Here is a 22,641-nt window from a genome sequence, read left to right as displayed (position 1 = left end):
AAGGGAAGATAGGGTTTGGTAGCTGGTAAACGGATATGGCCGTCATTTGTGCTGCTTGATATGACGCTTTTCAGTCATACCTGGCCCCTTGGAAACAAACTGATTCATGTACGCTGAGTGTGAGCTGTGATGGCTGAACAGTTACAAGTGAGAATACTCATCAGGGAGCGCTCTGATATTGTGACCTGTGTTGGTAAGATCTGTGTGGTGGTGTATGTGCTTGGGTTTGGTGTAATTTTCCCAGTATTAAAACTAATGGATTGAAAAATCAAAGCATTAAGTTTTGCACAACGTGATTCAAGATCACGTTTATTCGAATACTGAAGCCATAGGTCCCTGGATATATCGTTTGTGCCTTGATGTCTTTGCACCAGTGAAGGTTAAACCAAGTTTGGCTAAGACCCAAGGGGCAACTTTTTGCTACACTGTGCATTTCTGGTGTGAGAGTGACATCACAGCAACAATTTCAGTACACTCACGCAGTGTACATGGTAAATCAGAGTGCTGAGAGTTTGGAACATGGTTGGCACTAGTGCATATCATAGGTTATCAACATTTCAGGGAATTGTGATGCTGCAGAGATGATTTTAGGCCAAAATACACCAAAGGTATGGCATCCTTAAGGGTATAAAAAATCCAGTGTAATTTGACCTGGCCTGACAATGCCACACAAGCTCGTGTCTCAATACTCAGATGTTGCATAGGCATCTGGCACAGTAGGCACATCCTTACAGAAAGTGTTTGTTCCAAGTTGCCTAGTCCATAATACTTCACTGAACAACCTTGGAGAGATTCCACTGAAGACTGCCAGATATATCATTGCTGTAACATTAATTGTTTGGAAAACTTACCTCTTGATTCATCCATGTACAGATGGATCAGGTTAATTTGCTGGAAACTCCATTCACTGTTTTTATCACAGAGTCCATTCACATGTCATTCTCATGATTTTTTTTTAATCCAACAGGTTCTAAAGTTTTGACAGTTCTTTTACTAAATATCTATATTTTTTGTCTGAAGCACCAATGTTTGAGTGCATTTGATATCTTGTGATCACACCATTATCCATTTGTATTTATTTGTTGCTCTTTGTACATCATGATATACTAGACTGCATCAGATGAATTGAAAGCTTAATGTACATTTTCTTGTTCCTGCATATGATTTGTTTAGGTAGCAGGGTCCTTATAATTGTTAAGTGAGAAGCTGGCATACTTTGGGCATGCATAATGGAACCACTTGGGATTCATGTGTTCAGTCATTATTTTGCAGCTCTAAAATAATGTACTCGCAGCTGTGCTATATGTTAAATTTTACAGGCATTGTGACTGTTTGCAAACATTCCTGGCTATGTACAGACCTAGATATGCTGGGAGAATATCAAGTGATGCAGTGCATGTGTTTTATGTGCTCTTGAATAATTTGTATAAAGTGAACCTCTCCAGATTTCCTTTTACAGGAGAACTAAAGTGACTTGTACTTTTACAGGCATTCTGACTGTTTACAATGGCTGTGGACCAGGAGTCCACAGACAGCCTTCTGTTCCTGAATACAGAGCTGATTCGATTTGAGCCAGTCAACAAGGTCACTGCTGTGTTTTTTGATGAGTCAAACAAGCAGGTATGATTATTAATGGTTTGTGACAATAATACATGGCAGTCTGCTATGCCAGATGGACTCAGCATTTTTATTAAATGCTTGATGAGTTTGCCTCTTCAGTATTGTGACAATGCTGAGGGATTGAAGTAGTACTGTGTGCAATTCAGATGGGTTGTATTAACCTATGACATTCCATCTCCCAGGTATGCTCAATCCATACTGGTAGGGTAGATCCCATCTCACATCCATAATGGATGTGATTGACTGATGTGGACCCTGAGCAGGGTAGCTCAATTTGGGATCCATTTTGTTGGAGTTGATTTCAGTGGCAACAGTTTATAAAACAAACTGCTCTAACAGTTTTGTGTGAGCATGGTCAGGTCATAAAATCATCAGAAGCTTGATGGTGCATTTATAAGCCACACATGCATGGCTATCCATATCACAACCATGTTTGTGAGCCACATTTTAAGTATACCTAGTTCATCAACCAAGCCAATGCAGTGGAGCAAATTGTATTGGCCGGAGATTGGCCCTGATAACAATAAATTTCATAGGGACTGATTGCACCATAGATCAAAGATATTTTGTTTGAGTCAAGTCAATGTCGACATATTCCGTAGTCAATGCCGACATATTTATGAGTCGATACCGACCTATGCCGGGGTGGGTTCCGACATCTCCTGGAGTGGAGGACAAGCCTGCCTCCTCCAAACGGAACAGCTCACTTGCGTCCCACCAGTTCCGGATTCCATAATGCCAGGGCATTCTGCACGGATGCGTGCGTTGCAGATTTTTGCCGTCCGTTCGGGTGGCGCCACCGGTGTGGTTGCCAAAAGCCTGGACCCGACGAGGAACGCCAGTTTCCGTATGGAGGACCGCGGCCCCGTGATATCGATCAAGTTCTCTCCGGACCAGAAGGTGCTGGCAATCCAGCGGAACAAGACGTCTGTGGTGAGCCTGGGAAACATCCCATATCGAGCACATGAACTGCTCACGGGCACTCACGATTTGTTAGATGGTGGCCTAGTTACGGTGTTCACATTGTCATTGAAACGTCCGCAGTCGGACTGAGGCGACGCGCCAGCGTCCGGGCACGGTACCAAAATAGCTGTATCGTCATGAAGCAGCTTTCCGAATTCGCTCTGAGTAAATCGTTTCGACTCTTAGCGACTGGCTTGACGAGGTGTTGCGCACTTGGAGGTAATGTCATTGCTTTGTGGGTATGATGCATGTTAGGTCTGGGTTCTCATGCTAGATGCATTTCCAAAATCTTCCGGATACTCGCATCCCGTTAAAAGTGAAACATAAGTCACGCTCACGGGCAACGAAAAGACATGTTCTAAAACGTTTCAAGACCTTTGCGTTCTTCGGCTTTGCTTGACAAAAACACGTGACCCTCCGTTGGCGCTGTGGTTGTCGGCCGGACGTCTCATCGCCGTCGCCCCGCCCTGAGCGTCATGCGCTGTTGCGTTCTGTGTGGGCAGGAGTATGTGAACTTCTCTGGCGAGCCGGACACGGTGGAGTACTCGCAGGGCTGCCGCAGTCGCAGCGCCACCATACTCGACTTCGTCTGGGTGGCCGACACCGAGCTGGTGTACGTGACAGACCGCGGCGTCGAAGCACTACCAGGTGGGCAGCAGCGGGGCCGTGCCAGATGTCACCCGTGGTGCGTCGCCGGTTATATCAGTGCCATGTTTGTTTCTGCCATGCGTTTTCATCACCAATACAATGTCAGGTTTTCATCGAAAACTGCAAATTAGATAATTTCTTAGGCCCTGAGTAAGCATATGAGCTTTGCATCGGGTACTTGTGCTTAATATAATTTTTAAGGGGCACTCGACCTCCCGTGACCATCTTGAGGCTCTCATACTTCGTTTCTAGGCGATGGTTCACTTGCATCTGCCCCGGTCCACTGAAACTTTCAAAGGTGGCCATCGAGTGACACGCCTTCAAAGGCACACGTAGCCACTATGTGCCGGCCAGTGGTGCGCTGGTGGCGCCACCTTTGACGCCCCCGCGGCGGACAGCTAGCGACGACGGCGCCCTGACTCGGCCCGGGCGGGTCAGGTTCGGTACCGGCCAGGTCCCGACCGTGACGCGGGAGAACGCAGCGCAGGCTGGGATGTTATGCCGCACAGAGAGACTGCTGACTGAGGCTGGGGAAGGCTGGGAGGCTCACTTAGACTGGAAGCAGGTGGCGGCAGCGGCACGCATGCAGGGCAAACAGACGCGACGGGCGACAAAGCCATCAGCGAGGGTAGCGGTTTTTGTTCACAGTTTGATGTGCGCAGGGAATTACAGGGTTCTGTTCCGTGACCGTGACCGTGACCGTGACCGTGACCGTGACCGTGACCGTGACCGTGACCGTGACCGAGACAGAGACCGTGACCGTGACCGTGACCGTGACCGTGACCGAGACCGAGACCGAGACCGAGACCGAGACCGAGACCGAGACCGAGACCGTGACCGTGACCGTGACCGTGACAGTTCAGAGTGGTGAAATAAGAGGAGTAACGCAAACAAGAGGTGCAACTTGCGGCGAGAAGTGAGCGCTATTTGTCACTTTTAACAAAGTGTCCCGACTCTACCTCGAAAAATGCGAAGTCCAAAGACCTTTTGGAGCTGCGGGGTATCGATCCCCGTACCTCTCACATGCTAAGCGAGCGCTCTACCACTTGAGCTACAGCCCCTGTGACGGCTGCATTTGAACTCATTCGTTGGAGCGTCATGATTGACCGAGTGGTTAGCTTTCACTTGAGGTGAACCCGCCTCCGAAGAACTGGTCAAACCAAGGTCAGCCGTCGGCGGCCGCTGCCTTCTGACCAGTCGGCTTGTAGGTCACGCTTAAGGGTTTCCGTGGTGTAGTGGTTATCACATCCGCCTAACACGCGGAAGGCCCCCGGTTCGATCCCGGGCGGAAACATGGTTTAGCTGACGATTTTGAATGATTTAATGATTATGGATGGGCATGTGGCGTTCATATTGGTACGGGTACGAGGATTACAGGAAGCTGCCTTTCACTGCTCAGTACGGGGCAAGGGGAGGCGCGGAACGTCGCGGAGAGACTACTTGGCTCGGCCGCGGGCACTGCGCAGCAACGCCTGACCTTCTCCGAAATATTTGAAAAGGTCACCGAGACCGTATTGCCATTGGACGATTTTCAACAATTAGAGGTGTGGCTGACATAGCAGGAATGATATGATGTGCTTGCATGAGCGTGGCTATTCAACTTGCCGTAGGCCGAACGCATCCGAAGTTGGTGAGTGCACCAAACGTCAGCTAAGTGACCAGATGCTGCCAGTTAGTTGCTCCTGTTCCGTCATTTGCTCTTTCGAATGAGGTACCTTGAGGCAGCGCATGCACACTTTACGGAAGGTTTCCCAGCGGTTTTTGGTCCATTTCCCCCTGAAAATGGATTGCGTCGTGATATTGACCTGAACCAGGCAACGAAGCTCAATTAGCACAGGGCTATGGCTATGATGGCTATGCCGTTGCCATGCGCGTTGTTTCCTACTATTTTGAACAGGATCATATAAGCGACAAACAGCCTCGAACGCTCAGTATCTCGGCCGTATTTGCTCACTTGACATTAGTGGATGCACTGCCCCTGTTTTTGTATGCTGTAATGCATATTTTTAACCCAGTATACGTCGTGCATGTCAGTTCATGTCATAAAATCCACTCCACGTTTCCATTCCGCGCTTCCTTTGGCCATTTTGGTGAATTGTCTCTCTTGGCACAGGCATGATTGCGCTAAACTGTCGTCCTTCCCCACCAGAAACCCTCGTGCTTCCCCTTACAGCGAACTTCGCATCGGTTCGCAACGCCCGTACTATTTAGTTTTTTTTCTAATGTGGCTTCTGTCGCTGGCTAGGATACTGATCGCTGGCTTTTGTTTGGGTAAGATGTTATCACTTTCAGGGAATATTTAGGGACTAGATGCATACTGAATTAAAAACATTTAGCCTCTCCGTTGCAGATTAACCAGTAACACTCCGGGCCGGTACTCGTATCCCCCTTCATGAAAGTCGTATTAAAATATTGACCCTAAATAGTTAATTAAAAAGCATGACGTCAAATTGTCCGAAATTAGTCACCATCAATCAATGATCTGTGAAGCCACTCAAGCTGGACTGCCGCCGCGAACCTTTTGCCGGTCTTTATTAGAGGTGGCGCGAGTCCGTGTCACATTTTACACGCGGCCATCCGCACGCCTCGTACCTGTCACGTCCCCACCCTGTCTGCGCCGCTGCAACAGGTGGTCGACAGAAGCGTAACAGTTGTAACAGACGCTGCAGCAGCAGGTGGTCGACAGAAGCGTAACAGTTGTAACAGACGCCGTTCAAACAGTGGGGTAAAGCCGCGGCTGTCGCAGCGAATCTGCTCGGGCGGTTAGTAGGGCTGTGACCCGATGGAAGCAGATTGGACCGTAGGAAAGTTGTGACTGTTGCGGCAGTCCCGGACGAGACGGCAGGCCGAACCGTAACTGTTACGACAGAGACGGCTGGCCGAACCGTAACTGTTACGGCAGAGACGGCGACGGAACCGTAACTGTTACGGCAGAGACGGCAGGCCGAACCGTAACTGTTACGGCAGAGACGGCAGGCCGAACCGTAACTGTTACGGCAGAGACGGCAGGCCGAACCGTAACTGTTACGGCAGAGACGGCGATGGAACCGTAACTGTTACGGCAGAGACGGCGACGGAACCGTAACTGTTACGTTAGAGACGGCAGGCCGAACCGTAACTGTTACGGCAGAGACGGCAGGCCGAACCGTAACTGTTACAGCAGAGACGGCGACGGAACCGTAACTGTTACGGCAGAGACGGCAGGCCGAACCGTAGCTGTCGCAACATAGATAAAGTGGACTATGGGAAAACCATAATTGTTGTGGCGGGCACAGATTCGGCAGACAAGACCGAGTCCGTGGCGACAGGTGTGACAGGCATGGGATAGTAGTTGCGGCGATGGCTGTCCTAGCACGCTCAGTGAGATCGTCACAGCAGCAGAAGGACGCCTTTCGCGGTGCAACACAAGTCAGGCGATGATGGATGTGGTGATTATCATGCAGATGATGCCCAGGCATAAGTGAGCAGACACCGTCTCTGTAGGGACCCATGTGGATAAGACTTCTCAGTCCATTGGAATGCCCCACTTTCACGAAATCAGCAGGCAGAAGGGCGCTGATATTTAGGGTCTGCACATTAGTTGCCTATGGCAGAGATGTGGCTGCGTTTGAGCTTGCAGTGATCTCGCAATTTTAATCGACTTGTTCAATTAGTTTTCACTTTTCCCGTTTCTGGTGACTGTGGCGAAAGCATTGGAACAAACGCCAGAGTACGTGGGGTGGGTATTGGACGCAATGAATTCGGCAGTTCACCTACGTAGTTTCCATGTCCCGATCTCTCGGTTTAAACAGCAGCTTGCTTTGTTTGAGGCTGGCGTCTGAAATTTGACATTCCATGTTGACAGAACTAGCATGGACTGCTCCCCGGTCTGTTGCTGGCGCGCCTATGGGCTGTACATCGTTGAGATCGTTCTTTTATCTCCAGACAGTACGCCCGCATACACTGCACGGCTGGTTTCGCGTGTGTGCCCTCGCGGGTTGTGATCTGATATCAGTCCTTAACAGCGCCCGCAGCTAGGCAGGTCCATGGTTTGAGCACGACTGCGCGCGGCGGTCTGTACGCTTCGACAGACGGCTCATGTCGTCACGCCTGTCCGTGTCGTCCTCCGTCGGCGCGGGCTGGTCCGGGGCTGTGACGTCGGATGCCCGCCGTCTGCACCTGTGTCTGACACGCGTTCGTCAGCTTATCCGTGATTAGAAATGCCACGCCCTACACGGCGATCGGATGATGAGGTGGAACGGTGGTGACATTGCAGCATTGCAGACATGCGCCGTCTAATCAAATATAGTGCCCTCAAGTGTTTGAAACTGTCGACAGCACGACGTTGAACTAATCTTGCTACCAGCTGCCAAAAGCTGCATAGTTGGGCGACCAGTAGCCGCGAGGACGCCAGAAGCGCTGCTTGCCGAGACGGACGCAGCGGGTGACCCAAATGACAACATTTCTGATTTGTATGAAAAATCGCTCGGCCGGTGGGTTTCCTCGTCCTAATACTGGGCCAAGATAGTAGGACACAGGTCAAATGATGCGCCAAACCACGACCATCGTCGTAGGTACAGGGTATACGATGGAGCAACCGTGCGAATGTATAGTGCTGCCCAGACAGTGGTCAAGACCGGGACTGTCGCTGCAGGCAAAGCACGCAGGGACGTCGGTGTGACTTAGCAGATATGATTGAGATGATGGTCAAAACTGTGATATGCCCGACGGATACCTTTGACGCTTCGATGAAATCAGGATCGTTGCAGCAGGTACAGTTAACACGGTTTAAAAAACGTGCCTGTTGCGGCGGACGTATATTGGACAGTGGGGAGACCACGGCTGTCGCAGAAGGCCCAGTGCACGGTGGGACAAAGCCGCGTTCCTCACTCCAGACACGGTTCGGACGGTGATGTAGCCGTGACTGTCGCAGTAGGCAGACCAGACAGTGTCACAAAGAGGGTGATTCTCGCTGTAGACACCGAAAGGACAATGGCTTACATTGCGACTCTCTGGGAAAGTGTGCAAAGAAAGAAGAAAGGAAAGTGCTGACCAAGCGGAAGATTCGGCTACAGCACTCCCTACCCGCTCCTGCGCGTTCCGCAATAGAGGCAAACCATACAGTCGACGAGCTCGACCAGCGTGAGGAGCGAGCCGCCGATCATGAGGCCCAGGCCGCCGCCCACATCCGAGAGGAACCGATGCAGCGGGTAGGCCTCGGTCTCCTCGGTGTGCTGCAGAGTGTTGTCCATCCACAGCGACAGCTCGGTGACGGTCTGGCCCGGCCGGCCGCGGCGGGCCGCCAGCGAGCCACGCGTCTCGTCGATGCCGACGCGGTACGGCGTGCCGACGTCGTACTGGCGCCAGGCGCACGGCCACCGGCACGGGCAGCCGTCGATGGCCGACGCGATGGTCGACTCGTCGAGTGAGTGAAGTCGGCCCAGGCCGGAGGCGTCGACAAACTGCTGGTAGGTGGAGCAGGGCGGCCGGCCGGCGCTCTCTGCGAGCCAGGGGATGCTGCAGGAGGGCGCGCCGGCCCCGGTCCTGCTCGCGAAGCAGCGCTCCAGGCACACCTCCACTGCCTCGGCCGGCTCGTCGGCGCACCTCCTCTGGGCGTGCGACAGGCTGTAGACGGTCGTCGTCACCCTGGCCGTGATGGAGCTGTTGGTGAAGAGCCGGATGGGCGTCGTGATGCCGCTGTAGATCGCGAAGCTAGAGAAGGCGACGCCGGGCTGGTGCAGGAACAGCGTCCAGCCGTCGTGCTCGTGCGGTCCGAAGCGGCCCCTCTCGCTGAGCACCAGCCGCACCTGGCCGGAGAGGAACGCCTCGCGCACGGTGGCGTTGGTGCGCAGCGTGGCGCACGCGCCCAGCAGCGGCGTGTGCACCTGCTCGACGACGCTCAGCGCGGCGCAATCGGTGGCGCCGATCCGGCACTCGACCACCATGTCCTCCCAGCGGTAGCTCGCCTCCGCGAACAGCTCGTCCAGGTTGAACTCGTCCCAGCGCAGCAGCGAGAACGCGGGCGTTGTCTCGTCCAGCCAGTCGTGCAGCCCTGTTCCCGGTCGGCTCATGTGCTCCAGCGCCTCCCTCTTCAGCCGGTTGCTGTGGCATACGGTGAGCGCCGGCAGCGGCACCCGGTCCAGGAACTGGCGCGAGAACTTGACGACCGCACCGCCGCGCGCCAGCCGCCGCAGCGGGTTGCTGAGCTGCACGACCAGCGCGACGAGCAGCACGGCCAGCACCAGCGACCAGAGCAGCCGGCGTGGCCAGCAGGCCTGCCGGCTCAGCACGATGGACACGCCGGTGGTGCTGAGCTGGCCGGGCGGCTGGCAGCGCGGCTTCGGCGGCCGCTGCTGCCAGCCGCCGGAGCCGCTGCTGTCGGCGACACGGCTCCCGCTCCGCGTGTCGCTGACGGACATGGTGCTGCTGGGCCGCCAAGCCACGACGCGGGCTGCACTACACGAGGGGCCGGAGGCGGCCTGGCGTGGAACTACTCTGCGCAGGTCGGGCTTCTTGTCGCAGCAGCTTCGAAGCCTCGCGGCCGAGCGCTGCGGAGAGAGGCTGTAGCGACGCGAGTCTGACCGGCCTGGCGCTCGACGAGACCACCAGCGATCGCCGCTGACGTTGTCGTTCGGACGGGGAGGGTCTGTCATCCGTGCCGCTGGACGGTCGCGCTCGGTCCGCCTACCCGCCGAGGGTCGTCAGGCAGGGTCCGCCCACCGGCACGCGACGGGATCGAACGCGGCCGGGTCGTGCCGTGGCGTGCTCGGCCCAATCTGTTGTGCGCGGATGCGCTGTTTGCGCTCTCGAGTTTTTCGGGCCGCCGTATGTGATAATGCTAAGTAATGAATGACACGCGATTGTGGCGATCAGTCCCAAAAACACCGCGATCCTAGCAAAACCGCGTAATGTTTTTTTTGTAAGCTTTAACTGTCGCGCGACAGACGTGCTTTTTATCAAGTTTCGACCACATTTTTATCCTGCGCTTCCGTAGGATTTACACTGATTTGATGCCATTTGAACACCATCATTGTTAACTAGAGAATGTAAACTAGAGGCTACTGTCAGGCAAACACAACGCTAGAGTGGATACCTTTTTTGTGAAGCTGGAACTATGGGCACTAGGCCCATCATATCTGTGCACAAATTCCATCGGCAAATAATGTTGGTTTCTTGACCTGGGATGAGGGGAGAGGGGAAGTGTCGTTAAGGTGCCTCGTCCTTAGTCCGGTGTTTTACGCCAGTAATTGTGACGGTAAACTTAGTTGTGACCGAAACAAGAAAAAAAGGATGCGCACGGGCTAAGAACCTGAATCAGTCATCGAATGGCCATTGCGTATTGGAGACGCGTCAAATGTGCGATAAATAAGAACAGATGCTGGTTTCAGCACGGATGCCACCAAATGTTATGAATGAAATCGAGTGTAGTGCGGTATTATGAATGAAATCGAGTGAGCAGGCCGCTTGACACGCCAGAGTAAGCTACTAGTAACGTATCATTCGGTGTATGAACCATCTTACCCAAATGGATTTCTTTCTCAAAGGCCTTGTGACTGTCTTTGGGACCTCTGTCTGCGTGGGGACGTTGCATGAACGTTCCATTGCTGTCTAGACACGGCTGCTTAGGTACAATCACAGCACAAATAAATTCCCTTCGCGTCCCATGCGCCTTATCTTTCAAAGCATAACCCTGCAACCTTGAACTGTAGCGCAGCACAAAGCTGCTGTGCGGAACAGTTTTGATTCAGCCGCATGCTCTCGGCAGCGGACAGGTCAGAGAGACGGATTGATTGATGGCTGACCCATCCGCTGGATGGCGTGCTAGTAAAGCTTGACCGAAATGGAAGTGAGATAAAGAGGCTGCTGTGCAGTCGGTGATGTTCGCATGTCGGACGAGTGGGTGATAGTCCTCTATCCCCATTTGGCCATAATTCAGGAAGATGCACGAAATAAAACCAATGAATTGGTTGCGGCGTTTAATAAAAAATTGCCCTTTCCTTTTGGCCGGTTAGATTTCTGGGATCAGCGCCCACGCTGAGCCGCTTGTTGCGTGAGTTCTGACTCCCACTCGGTCGTGGAAGTCCAGTTCAACAGCATAGTTTTACGGTTAAAAGTTAACATGCCGCGTCCCGCGTGCTGACTGTCCTAGGAATGCACTGCTGCGAGGGCTGCGGTACGTAAGGCTTTCTCCGTGAAATTACACCGTTGACCCGGAGCTCCACGCTCGAATGGTGGTGTCAGGGCTCACGCGACGAGCGCTAGTTGCAGGGGCGCTCATTCCAGAAATTCATGCAATGTAAAGGTGAGGACTAAATCTTCTTACGTGCTTCGACGGATTCCGCGCTTTTTTCGCATATATTGCCGAGCCGTCACTATTTGCCTGGGCAAATAGTGACGGAAGACTACCACCCACTCGTCCGACCTGCGGGCAGCACCGGCCGCTCAGCAGCCTCTTTATCCGACCTGCAAGCAGCACCGGCCGCTCAGCAGCCTCTTTATCCGACCTGCGAGCAGCACCGGCCGCTCAGCAGCCTCTTTATCCGACCTGTGAGCAGCACCGACCGTTCAGCAGCCTCTTTATCCGACCTGCGAGCAGCACCGGCCGCTCAGCAGCCTCTTTATCCGACCTGCGAGCAGCACCGGCCGCTCAGCAGCCTCTTTATCCGACCTGCGAGCAGCACCGGCCGCTCAGCAGCCTCTTTATCCGACCTGCGAGCAGCACCTGGCCGCATCAGCGCCTCTTATCCGACCTGCAAGCAGCACCGGCCGCTCAGCAGCCTCTTTATCCGACCTGCGAGCAGCAACGGCCGCTCAGCAGCCTCTTTATCCGACCTGCGAGCAGCACCGGCCGCTCAGCAGCCTCTTTATCCGACCTGCGAGCAGCACCGGCCGCTCAGCAGCCTCTTTATCCGACCTGCGAGCAGCACCGGCCGCTCAGCAGCCTCTTTATCCGACCTGCGAGCAGCAACGGCCGCTCAGCAGCCTCTTTATCCGACTGCGAGCAGGCACCGGCGCTCAGCAGGCCTCTTTATCCGGACCTGCGAGCAGCAACGGCCGGGGGCCCCTTCAGCAGCCCCTTATCCGACCTGCGAGCAGCCGACCGGGCCGCCTCAGCAGCCCTCTTTATCCGACCTGCGAGCAGCATCGACCGCTCAGCAGCCCCTTTATCCGACCTGCGAGCAGGCAACGGCCGCTCAGCAGCCTCTTTATCCGACCTGGGAGCAGCACCGACCGCTCAGCAGCCTCTTTATCCGACCTGCGAGCAGCACCGGCCGCTCAGCAGCCTCTTTATCCGACCTGCGAGCAGCACCGGCCGCTCAGCAGCCTCTTTATCCGACCTGCGAGCAGCACCGACCGCTCAGCAGCCTCTTTATCCGACCTGCGAGCAGCACCCGACCGCTCAGCAGCCCCTTTATCTGACTGGAGCAGCCAACTGCCGCCTCAGCAGCCTCTTTATCGACCTGGGCCCGGCCGCTCAGCAGCCTCTTTATCCGACCTGTGAGCAGCACCGGCCGCTCAGCAGCCTCTTTATCCGACCTGCGAGCAGCACCGACCGCTCAGCAGCCCCTTTATCCGACCTGCGAGCAGCAACGGCCGCTCAGCAGCCTCTTTATCCGACCTGCGAGCAGCACCGACCGCTCAGCAGCCTCTTGATCTCACTTCCATTCCGGCGGAGATTCACTACCACAACGTCGAACGAATGGGCCGGCCATCAATCACTCTACCTCTCTGATCTTCCCGCTGGCGAAAGCTTGCGCGTGGATCAGGACTGCTCCACACAGTAGCTATGTGCTGCGTTACAGTCTAAGCCTCCAGGATTAACGTCTGAGAAATGAGGCGCACTGGAGCGCGAAGGACTTTATCTTTGCTGTGATTGTACCGTCCCAGGATGGTGTCTGACTAATGATAATTTCTAAAAACGCTTATTCGGACCGTACATACGGCATCGGACTCAACTAACCCCGTCCAGCCTCGACTTGGACCACCACCAAACGCCACGCACGGCCCGGCGGGCTCAACTCTGGACCGACGCCAGCTAACGGCCGGGAGACGGAGCGAGCCGGGTCCGACGAGCGGCCGCCGCCTGTCGCTGCAGCGGCCCTCGCGGTCCGAGCTTCGTGGCAGAGTAGGGGAGCTTCGTGACCGAGCAGGGCTGTGGCGGGGTCAAGGCGATCCGTCGGCCGTCCCTGCACGCGGCACGCGGCACGCGTTACGTGTGAAGCACGGGCGTCGGGGTACTCAGCTGATCAAGTCATTCGGCGGACGAATGCTCATAAACAGCGTTTGCGGTGTAGAAAACCTTTTTTCACTCCTAGACGCGGTCGGATGCGGTGGAAGAGAGGCACGCTACACATGATGTTTTCGCAAATGGACCTGCCCAGAGTCTTGTTTGAAGCGTGGTCACTGAGCTCGTTGATGGAACCTGCTTCTGAGCTTTTGGATCTGTTCCGCTGCGGTGAACTGGCGTCTCCCTATCAGTCTACCGGGCGTGCGAACTGAAGCCAGTAGTTGCAATAATGCGTATGATAGGTGACAAAAAGATTTTGATGGGACAAATCACGCTTTCAAGACCATCAAAGTGCTCGTTGGATTGTGTAAATCGTCTCACCGGGTCAAAAGTTTTAAGGAGGTTGTCGTTTGCCGACTACGGCTCGGACATGCCCAGGCTGCACGCTCATGTCACTGCTGGGATCAGGAAATGCCACAGTGCTAGGACCATGGCGAGTATCCGACAGATGACCGCGTTCTGACATAGTGGCGTCCTATGTCACGGAGCATCTGCGTTACTTCGCTTCAGTACTTCTCTCCCGGTTTCTGGATCGGGACCCACCCATCTTGTTCACATGCTCCCTTTTCGGCCCACGTTGAGTTCGACGTTTGGTGTTAGTTGGCATGGGTTGGTGGCAGACCCATACCAACTACATACCAACCTCCTCCACAAGTCAACTCATGACCTTGGTGTTATCCCTATTCACCAGGTGCTTCCGGCGCGGCGGCAGCTGAAGTCGCTGAAGAACAGCAGCTTATCCATCAACTGGTCTGTTTTCTCCGCCCGCTTCTCCTACTTGCTGGTATCCAGCGGCGCGCTGGGCAACACCCTGCAGCCGTTCACCTTCAAACCAGGCACCATGACCAAGCTAACCAAGTTTGATGGTAATACGCGACCGGACGACCGTGGGGTGCTCAGCGTCGCTGCGTTGTTTAGTCTGGTGATCGCTCCAACTGCAACTTTTGTCCGCTGGCATGGACTATGCCCGCTCTTGTCTCGGAAGAGTGCGGCCCAGGTTACGGTCTTGCCGGTGCATGTGCCCACTTGCGGAATAACGTAGTTACGTATAGCGCTTGTGAGCATATTCATTGTACAGTAAATGACAGTCGTAATCGGGGCGAATGAAATTTCTCGAAGTTGGCCCTGCACCATGCGCTCATATTTTCATTGTGTTGGCATTGCACGCATTCTAAATGTACCACCGATACACTTAGTTATGCTCGTCTTGTGTCGGCTCTTTCAACCAGTCCCTCCAGGAGACCTTTGCTCCGTTCTGGTCCCATTTTGTTGCATTCCCCAGGTTGGAATGTGTTCAGGGATATCTGGTTTTTGAGCGCGGAATCTGGCATGATTGATTCACAGTCGTGTTTTCTGAGCAGAATGGTTGCAATTCGTTATGCTGCGCCGTCCAAAATCGCTTAAATTTAAGATAAATGTGTTGCCTGGGGTGTAAATTTTTCAACAATGAACAACAAATCATGACACAAAATTGTCGGGTGCATGGGACAGTGGAGCTGATGGAGGTGCCGCGGCCGGCGCGGCTGGCGCTGCACGCGCACGACGTGACGCTGTGCGAGCTGCACGGTCAGCTGGCGGTGCTGGCGCTGCAGCACGGCGCCGCCGCCGGCTCGCCCAGCTCCAGCTCCAGCCCCGGCCACGGTGCTGAGATCCGGCTGCACCAGGCTAACAGGTTAGTGGTACAACAGGGGATTAACGGTAATTTCAAGCTGACGGGCCTTTGCAAATGGCAAGGGGGGGGGGGGGCGATAGTGTGGTGATTAAGCTGCCACCTGGGAAGTCAGAGGTACGCGATTCGACTCTCTGCGGTGCCCATCGTTCTTGGCAGGGTCAGAGGGAGGGGATACCATATAGCCTCAGCAGCTGAGTGCGTCGCAAAGCCCCAGTGACGCACAACTGGGAATCTTCTCTAGGGACGTCTTGACCTTGCGTAAAAACCATTGCATTAACCGCTCCCACCCATAGCCGTACGTTCGGACACATCCGTCTGAGCAGACCATCTCTGCAACTGATCTTGTAATGACTTGCCCAGTGCCGGGTGCCGATGGCCTTAGATTCCCCGCAGCGGCTCAGCTGGTGACGGCGGTGCCCTGGTATAGCCAGCAGCACTCTTGGCGTCGACTCGGCGAGGGTATATCTGCTGTCGGCTTTCAAACAAGGAATCTCAAAAGTAAATTAAGCTGGCGGCTTTTGACCATGCGATTTGGATTTACTTTCGTGTAAGGGTGATTGGTCCTATGAAATCCCAGTAAAGGAGGGCTTGTCATGTGTTTGTGCATGCACTCTGTGGTGGATCTTTGACGTCGCCGCCTTTCGCTAGGGACGGAGCAATGGTCAAGAACAGCACCCTGTTGCTCAATACCAGCGGCAGCTTCGCCATCTCAGTCATCGACAACCTCATCATCGTCCATCACCAGGAATCAAAGGTCGGGGACGCGCTGCCGAACATATAGAGGACTGAAGGCTGGTGCCAATGTTGCCACGCTTGTGGCTATATTTCTGCCTAGGACATATTCATTTGCAATGATTCGTGTGAAAAATGCCGAAGCATTTAAGTCATGTGTGGTTAGCAAGCAACGCGAAGATATCTTGGACTTCTTTGAATCACCTCACTGTCTCTCTGGCATGAGTGACGTCACTGGCTATGCGGACGCCAACCGCCGTTTTTGATTGGCAGACGCCAGTTTTCGTCACGTTTTGACGTCACCATGTCATACCCCGATGTCAACCATTGCATGTGTTAAGTCACCCGCCTTGTCCCACTGTCGGCCGCGCATGCGCGTAACGCCACCGGTTCGTCCATCGGCAGACGTCGCAGGTGTTCGACATCACGCTGTCGGGCGAGTCGGACGGCTGCGTGACCTTCCAGCGGGCAGTGGCGCCCCCTGCCGCCATCCGGCCGTTCCAGCTGCGCCTGCCGACAGCGGCCGCCGCCCTCGACTCCGAGCCCACGCTCATCACCTGCGAGCTCTGTATCCTCACTGTCGCGGCGGCGCCGAGGGGCCCGGCGTAATGGACGCCTCAGGCGCGATGGACCCGCCCAGCGCCGTCGGCTTGTCTGACGCGATGGACCCGCCCAGCGCCGTCGGCTTGTCTGACGCGATGGACCCGTCCGGCGCCGTGGGTTCGTCGTGCGCGATGGACCCACCCATAAGGGCGTAATTGCCAAGTGGCTAACACTTTTGACTCCCACGTTGGGTGGAGGGGGGGGGGGGAAGCGGGGGAACTACCTGATCTGAAATTGATGTTTGTGGGTGGGAAAGGTAAAAGAAACGCACATTTTATGACCAAAATTTGTGAGACAGTATCCTATTTTGGGAAAATTTTGGACACCTTCGTCACCGTCTTCTCATAGTTGCACCCATTATTGGTGTTGCAGCGGAGTTTATCTGGCTGCGCTTTATTGGCCCCGCCGAACATGTACTACGTGCACGCTCTGCCAGAAACACACTACCATTCATTTATTAGTGAGCGCGCTTTAACAGTATCCCTTGCTGTCAACGACCCGCCTTGCCTGATCCGCTCTCGAACCCGCTCGTTGGAATACCGTCGGCGGCAGCGGCTCCGTCAACCAGGCCACCCCGTGACACCGGCGACCTCCTTAACCGGCGCCCGCCAGACGCGCCCTCCTGGGTGGTCTTCCAGCCGAACATCATCATCGACGCCAAGCTGGGCTGCTTCTGGACGCTGGCCGTGGCCGTGGAGGCGGTGCCGCGCGTGCTGGCCGACCCGGTGGCGGCCACGCGGCTGCTGCTGGCGCGGCGCGCCGGCAAGCCGGTGCTGCTGGGCCTGCTGCGCCAGCTGCTGCGCCAGCCTGGTCGGCTGGGCGCCGTCGGCGACGCGCTGGACCTGGTCAACGCGCAGACGCAGCGTCAGCTGGAACACACTGTCAGCAGCCAGGTCAGGCGGGCGGGTCACGGGTCGGCATGTCACACGTCAGCTGGAGCACACTCAGCAGCCATGTCAGGTGGGCGGGTCACGGGTCGGCATGTCACACGTCAGCTGGGACACACTGTCAGCAGCCATGTCAGGTGGGCGGGTCACGGGTCGGCATGTCACACGTCAGCTGGGACACACTGTCAGCAGCCAGGTCAGGTGGGCGGGTCACGGGTCGGCATGTCACACGTCAGCTGGAGCACTCTCAGCAGCCAGGTCAGGTGGGCGGGTCACGGGTCGGCATGTCAGATGTCAGCGGCTGGGTCAGGGCGTGCGCATCCGGGTGGTCGGCGGTCGGGTCACGGTACTGGTAGCCGGGTTCTGTGGCGTCCGACCGCGCCAGGAGGTGGGCAGCTGGGTCACGGTACTGGTAGCCGGGTCCTGAGGCGAGCGGCCACGCCAGGAGGTGAGCAGCTGGGTCACGGTGCTGGTAGCCGGGTCCTGAGGCGAACGGCCACGCCGGGAGGTGAGCAGCTGGGTCACTGGGTCAGCGGCCGGAGCAGGGAGTCGTTGCTTAGATCAGAGGTAAGCAGCGTGGTAATGTTTCACCAGTTATCGCAAAGGCTGGGACAGGCGTAACGGCCAAGCTGGTGGGACCTCCGGCCCGCACGTGGGGATCTCAGGCTGGCGTTTCGGCCACACCACGGCCCCTGTGCTCTAGTGTAACGGACTGAAGGGTGAGCGGGATGTTGGAATGTCAGTATGCTATATGCATGTCACATTGATAACCTCTCCCTTCCCAAGTTGTGTTGCAGGGATGACAGCAAGCAAATATTGGTAATGTCCTGAAGTGTGCTGGGAAGTACGGCTGTCTTTACCGCCGTTGATATTAGGCAGTGGCGTTTGTCCGGTAGAGTATTGCGGTGGCCCTGAACAGTCTCGCCAATGTCACGCAGCTCCGAACCGATATCGTCATCTTCCGTCGCCACCGTGCGTCTCCAAATGGCGTCGTCATAACGCCTCATTTGCGGCGCTGGCTGGCGATACCCGCGGGCTGACGTAGTGCCCGTCGCGGCCGACAGATGGGGACACCGGTGTCGGCGATAGGCACGTCGCCCACGCTGCCGGCTACCCGGCCGGTGCCGTTCGTCATCAGCCAGGCCGACCTGCACGGCGAGGCGCTCTCGGCGCTGGTCGACCGCGACCTGCTAGGCCGCGCCGACCAGCGCTGGGTCACCGGCGTGCTGGTCGAGTGCGTCAGGTCAGTGGAGTCTATGGGCTGTCAGCTTACTTCGGTCGGCGGAGTATCAGGTTAGTTGTGTCAGCAGGTGGCAGACTGGTCGTACCATCGAGTGTGTTAGGTGCGGGAGCCGGCGAGTCTGTCAGGTGAGGAGAGTCATTGGCTATCAGCTCGTTTGTGTCAGCCGGGTGTCAGGTGGGTGTGTCAGGTCAGCATAGTCTGAGCGATATGAGGAAAGCGTGGTATGAGGCATGCGAGGGCAGAATAAAAACACACCCAAGCGTGGTATGAGACATGTGGTGTCCATGCATGAGGCCACATTACCAACAATGTGGTATGCAAAAAAGAGTATGAAATAAAGCACACAAAAAATTAGAATTGCTTCCAAGCAGTCGGTTTTAGTCCACGACGATCTTCAAGCGCCACCCATACCTTATATGCTCGTGCTTCTCATTTCACGACTGTGATGGCGTTGAGCTCGTGACCTCAGCTGCGCGGTCGGCGGGATTTTTGTGTTGCCAGCTGCAGTCGCGCGCGGCAGCCGAGTACACAGCCAGCCTTGTATCTGTCCAGCCTACTCGCTGACGGCGTCGCGGCCTGCTGCGACGGCCGCTCCCGGGGTGGTCGGGACCCCAGCCGAGTCTGAGTCCAGACTCAGGTCCCCTGTAGTCGCGGCCTGCTGCGACGGCCGCTCCCGGGGTGGTCGGGACCCCAGCCGAGTCTGAGTCCAGACTCAGGTCCCCTGTAGTCGCGGCCTGCTGCGACGGCCGCTCCCGGGGTGGTCAGGACCCCAGTCGAGTCTGAGTCCAGACTCAGGTCCCCTGTAGTCGAAGTTAAGTCACTACGGCGCGTCACAGACGCGGCATGTCTCACTTATTTGCGCTGCTGTGGGATGGAAAGTTCTGCGATGCGCCCCGTTCCTGTAAGGTGAAGAGTTAGATCATCCTCCGTTGAATCTCTCCGTGTCCGAATTTGTTTTTTGGTGTCGCGGTCAGGTCTCCTGTTAGCCCTACGTGTGGATTTGACCTTTGATTCGGGCTATGGCCTCCTGGACCAGGGTTTGGTGAGACCGAACCGAGATTGGGCTCCACTGAGTCAGGACTGCAGCATCCGGGCCAAAAGCGGCAGTCGTCACTGAGTCCCCTTCCCCCTCGACTGGCTTGTGATCTCGGCTGAGCCATAGCCCGTGTCCCCGCGCTGCTGCAGGTCACTGAACCAGCACGGCCTGGCGGTGGAGCACTTCCTGTACGAGATGCTGATCAACACGCTGGTGCTGCGTGGCTGCTTCTACCAGCTGCAGCAGCTGCTGCAGTACCACGTGGTGGATGACTCGAAGCCGCTGGCCTGCTTGTTGCTGTCGCTGCAGGCTAGTAACTGGGGGTTTCTAGTGGTGCAGGATGTTGGAGGCCACGGCGCGGTAGATGGATGTATGGTAATCGACCACGGCGGGCGCCGCGTGGGCTCTGGGTATGTGCGAGTTGCTACATTGTCAAGTCGTCACTTATCTAAATGCGACGCTCATGTGATAGGACGATGCTAACCTCGAAATTGTCTTTGCTCAGTGTGTGTGGACTTTCCGTACACGCGGGTCTGCTGGCGCGGTGCACCAGCCCTTCGGATGACGCGGTGGCGCGGCGCCTGTTAGCCTGCGCCCGTCGCCGGGCCAGCGTGGTGCGCGCTGATGTCAGACTGTGTACCGATCGCATAGCTGACGTGATGGTGGTGTGCCCTTTCGCCAGAGTGTGTACCCACCGTCGGAGCAGATGGCGCTGGATATGCTGTGCCGGCTCGGGAACGCTCACGAGGAGATCTTGGAGGTCCTCCTGTCACGGAATTGCGTCGCCTGCGCACTCAAGTAAGAGGGGGATCCGGGATTGGGGGTTACGAGCGGCCTTATTTGAGGAGGAAGTGTATTTGAAAGCAAGGAAAGTTAAATCATTTTAGAGGGGAAACGATTTTCCTCGCGATTTTCACAATACATGATCTCCATCGCGCTGATGCGATCCCTTGTTCAGTTTACTTCCGCAACTGGCGGGTGAGTTTTGGTGACTGTACTTTTGTTTTTTCACTAGTGTTTGCGTTCGGTTCGTTTGTGTGCATGTTGTTCATAACCGGGTTGGGCCGTCATGCAATGGGAGAGGTGTGGACATGGGTTAACTGATGCGTCCCTCTACATGACTCGGCTGCTTTGCGTACGCTCTCGCACAAGTTACGGGGAAATAGGCTGCTTGTGTCCACGCTGTGCACGTCGCCACTGAACGCATGAATTTTATATAGCAGACCATGCTCCAATGACCAAAAATGCCCTAACTAGTGTGGTATTGTAGATTACCCAACAGAGTGTAACAGCTCGAAGCAGTGGCATGACTGTCTTGATCTGTCGTCGTGTTTCCTGGTAAGCCGGTTTCAGTGAACCTGTCTGGCTGTAACCTCATTCGAGGTGTATGTTCTGGTGCCAGGAATAGTGATACCGAGAGCTGAAAACCGGATGGAACCTGTTCGCGAAGCTACATCCTGTTTTCGCGCAGGTTCGCGAGACAGAACGACATGATCGAAAGCTTGTCGGCCCGGAAGTTCTTGGACGTCGCAAAGAATACGGGCGACAGTGACGTCTTCTACACAACGTTCAAATTCTTTGAGGAAAGAAACTACCAAAGCAGAGGGAAGGTGGATTTCCTTTCAGGTACGCACTGCGGGCTGCACGCGTCACGAGACCACTGGTCTCACCTGAAGCGTTCGTCTTTCGCCATGTGACTGGCTCGTGAGCGTCTAATCACGGGAGGACGGGATGTGCATTGTTGGTATTGAGGTGCCGTCAACAGGCCGGCATCGTGTTGTCGCGTTTTCTACCATCACCGGTGGTAGTTCGCCCGCCGGTGTGCCCATCGTTACTCATTCGTAGTGTTTTAACTGTATTTTTGGGCACGTGCGTTGAGAATCCGAAGTATTTCCCTGCTGCTGTATGGGCCATGTGAGTGAAGGTGCAGGTAGTGATCACTAGCCTGGCGACCTGTTCGATCATTACCATCCCTCCCCTGCAGGTGAGCACTGCGATCCGTACGTACGTCACTTTAGCCAGCTGTTCGGAGCATCTTCCAGCATACGCGAGGCGCTGGAGGCGGCGCAGCGGCGTGAGGACGGCCTCTGACCTCGCTCGACCCCGCACCGCGTCGCAGTAGATGCGTGCTGGGACGGAACTTGTGCCCACCCGCGAGACGGTGCGGCGTCGGCTGACCCACCGGGCGCGATCACCATCCTTCGCCGAAAGTGCCGGCTGGTGGCGCAGTGTACCTCGCGGCAGATCACCTGTGATCGCCGGCTGCAGTCGGCCCGTCTTTCGATGGCGTGTCAGCCGTCGCGGGCCCGAGCTGGCCGCGGGTGCAGCCGCTGAGGTCGTGTGTACGCTTCCATGGCGCTGCCGGCAGATCATGGCGGCCAGCCTCAGGCTGTGCTACGGAACCGGGCGACTTTATGCCAAACCGTCTGCCAATGGTACTGCCGACATCCCGCATGCGCGTCTGTTAGAGCTTGACTGTGTATGCGCGCGTTGTACGCCAAGGACCTGCCGGAGCTGCGCTCGATTGGGGTATAACATTGCAGGTATGTCTACCTCGCCCATAGTGGATGGTAACCGGAGGAGTGGTATGCGCAGCGACGGTGCCCGCGAGTGACTGTTGGCCGCGCGGACGCCGTGATCCATGAAACCACAAGGTCATGATCGTGTAACCGTTGCTGGATAGTGTTGTTGCGCCCGCCGTGGCACGGGGCTTTCAGTGAACGTCAGATGAGAACCAGTGTGCAGCAGTTGCGGCTGAAACCTATCCATTGAGGTGCTACCCGGTCGAAAGGGATGCACAATACAACAGTGATACTGTAAGTTGCCCTCTGCTGACTGTAAACATGCGCCGCCTTGTGGAGCGGGCGATCCGCTTTTGCTGGCGGTTTTTACCGCCGTTTGAAACGACTCATCACCGCGGTGGCCGCCCACAACATTACAACACTGATGCACTGTATCGGGGACGCTATT

At 55.8% G+C, this 22,641-nt stretch overlaps 1 protein-coding gene and 2 non-coding genes across 3 annotated transcripts; 2 read left to right on the top strand and 1 right to left on the bottom strand.

Annotated features, from left to right (window-relative positions):
- Positions 1 to 117: 117 nt before the first annotated feature.
- Positions 118 to 22,470, top strand: Bulli (regulator of MON1-CCZ1 complex protein bulli). The gene is given in 15 exon segments (XM_037229122.1): positions 118 to 193; positions 1,489 to 1,620; positions 2,392 to 2,553; positions 3,087 to 3,221; positions 3,223 to 3,231; positions 14,190 to 14,364; positions 14,990 to 15,170; positions 15,819 to 15,924; positions 16,308 to 16,470; positions 17,118 to 17,398; positions 18,457 to 18,635; positions 19,821 to 19,980; positions 20,354 to 20,469; positions 21,143 to 21,297; positions 21,656 to 22,470. Coding segments are annotated over 14 exon segments (2,043 nt in total). The 5' UTR covers positions 118 to 193; positions 1,489 to 1,506; the 3' UTR covers positions 21,763 to 22,470.
- Positions 4,220 to 4,292, bottom strand: TRNAA-AGC (transfer RNA alanine (anticodon AGC)). Its single transcript has one exon. It is a non-coding gene; the product is annotated as a tRNA-Ala (tRNA).
- TRNAV-AAC (transfer RNA valine (anticodon AAC)) lies at positions 4,453 to 4,525 on the top strand. Its single transcript has one exon. It is a non-coding gene; the product is annotated as a tRNA-Val (tRNA).
- Positions 22,471 to 22,641: the final 171 nt, after the last annotated feature.

This window comes from Pollicipes pollicipes, unplaced genomic scaffold, assembly GCF_011947565.3.
Source record: "Pollicipes pollicipes isolate AB1234 unplaced genomic scaffold, Ppol_2.1 Scaffold_6138;HRSCAF=7277_pilon_pilon_pilon, whole genome shotgun sequence".
NCBI classification, from domain to species: Eukaryota; Metazoa; Arthropoda; class Thecostraca; order Pollicipedomorpha; family Pollicipedidae; genus Pollicipes; species Pollicipes pollicipes.
The sequence above is the reverse complement of the archived record's forward strand: the minus strand, read 5'-3'. Positions and strand labels throughout refer to the sequence as shown.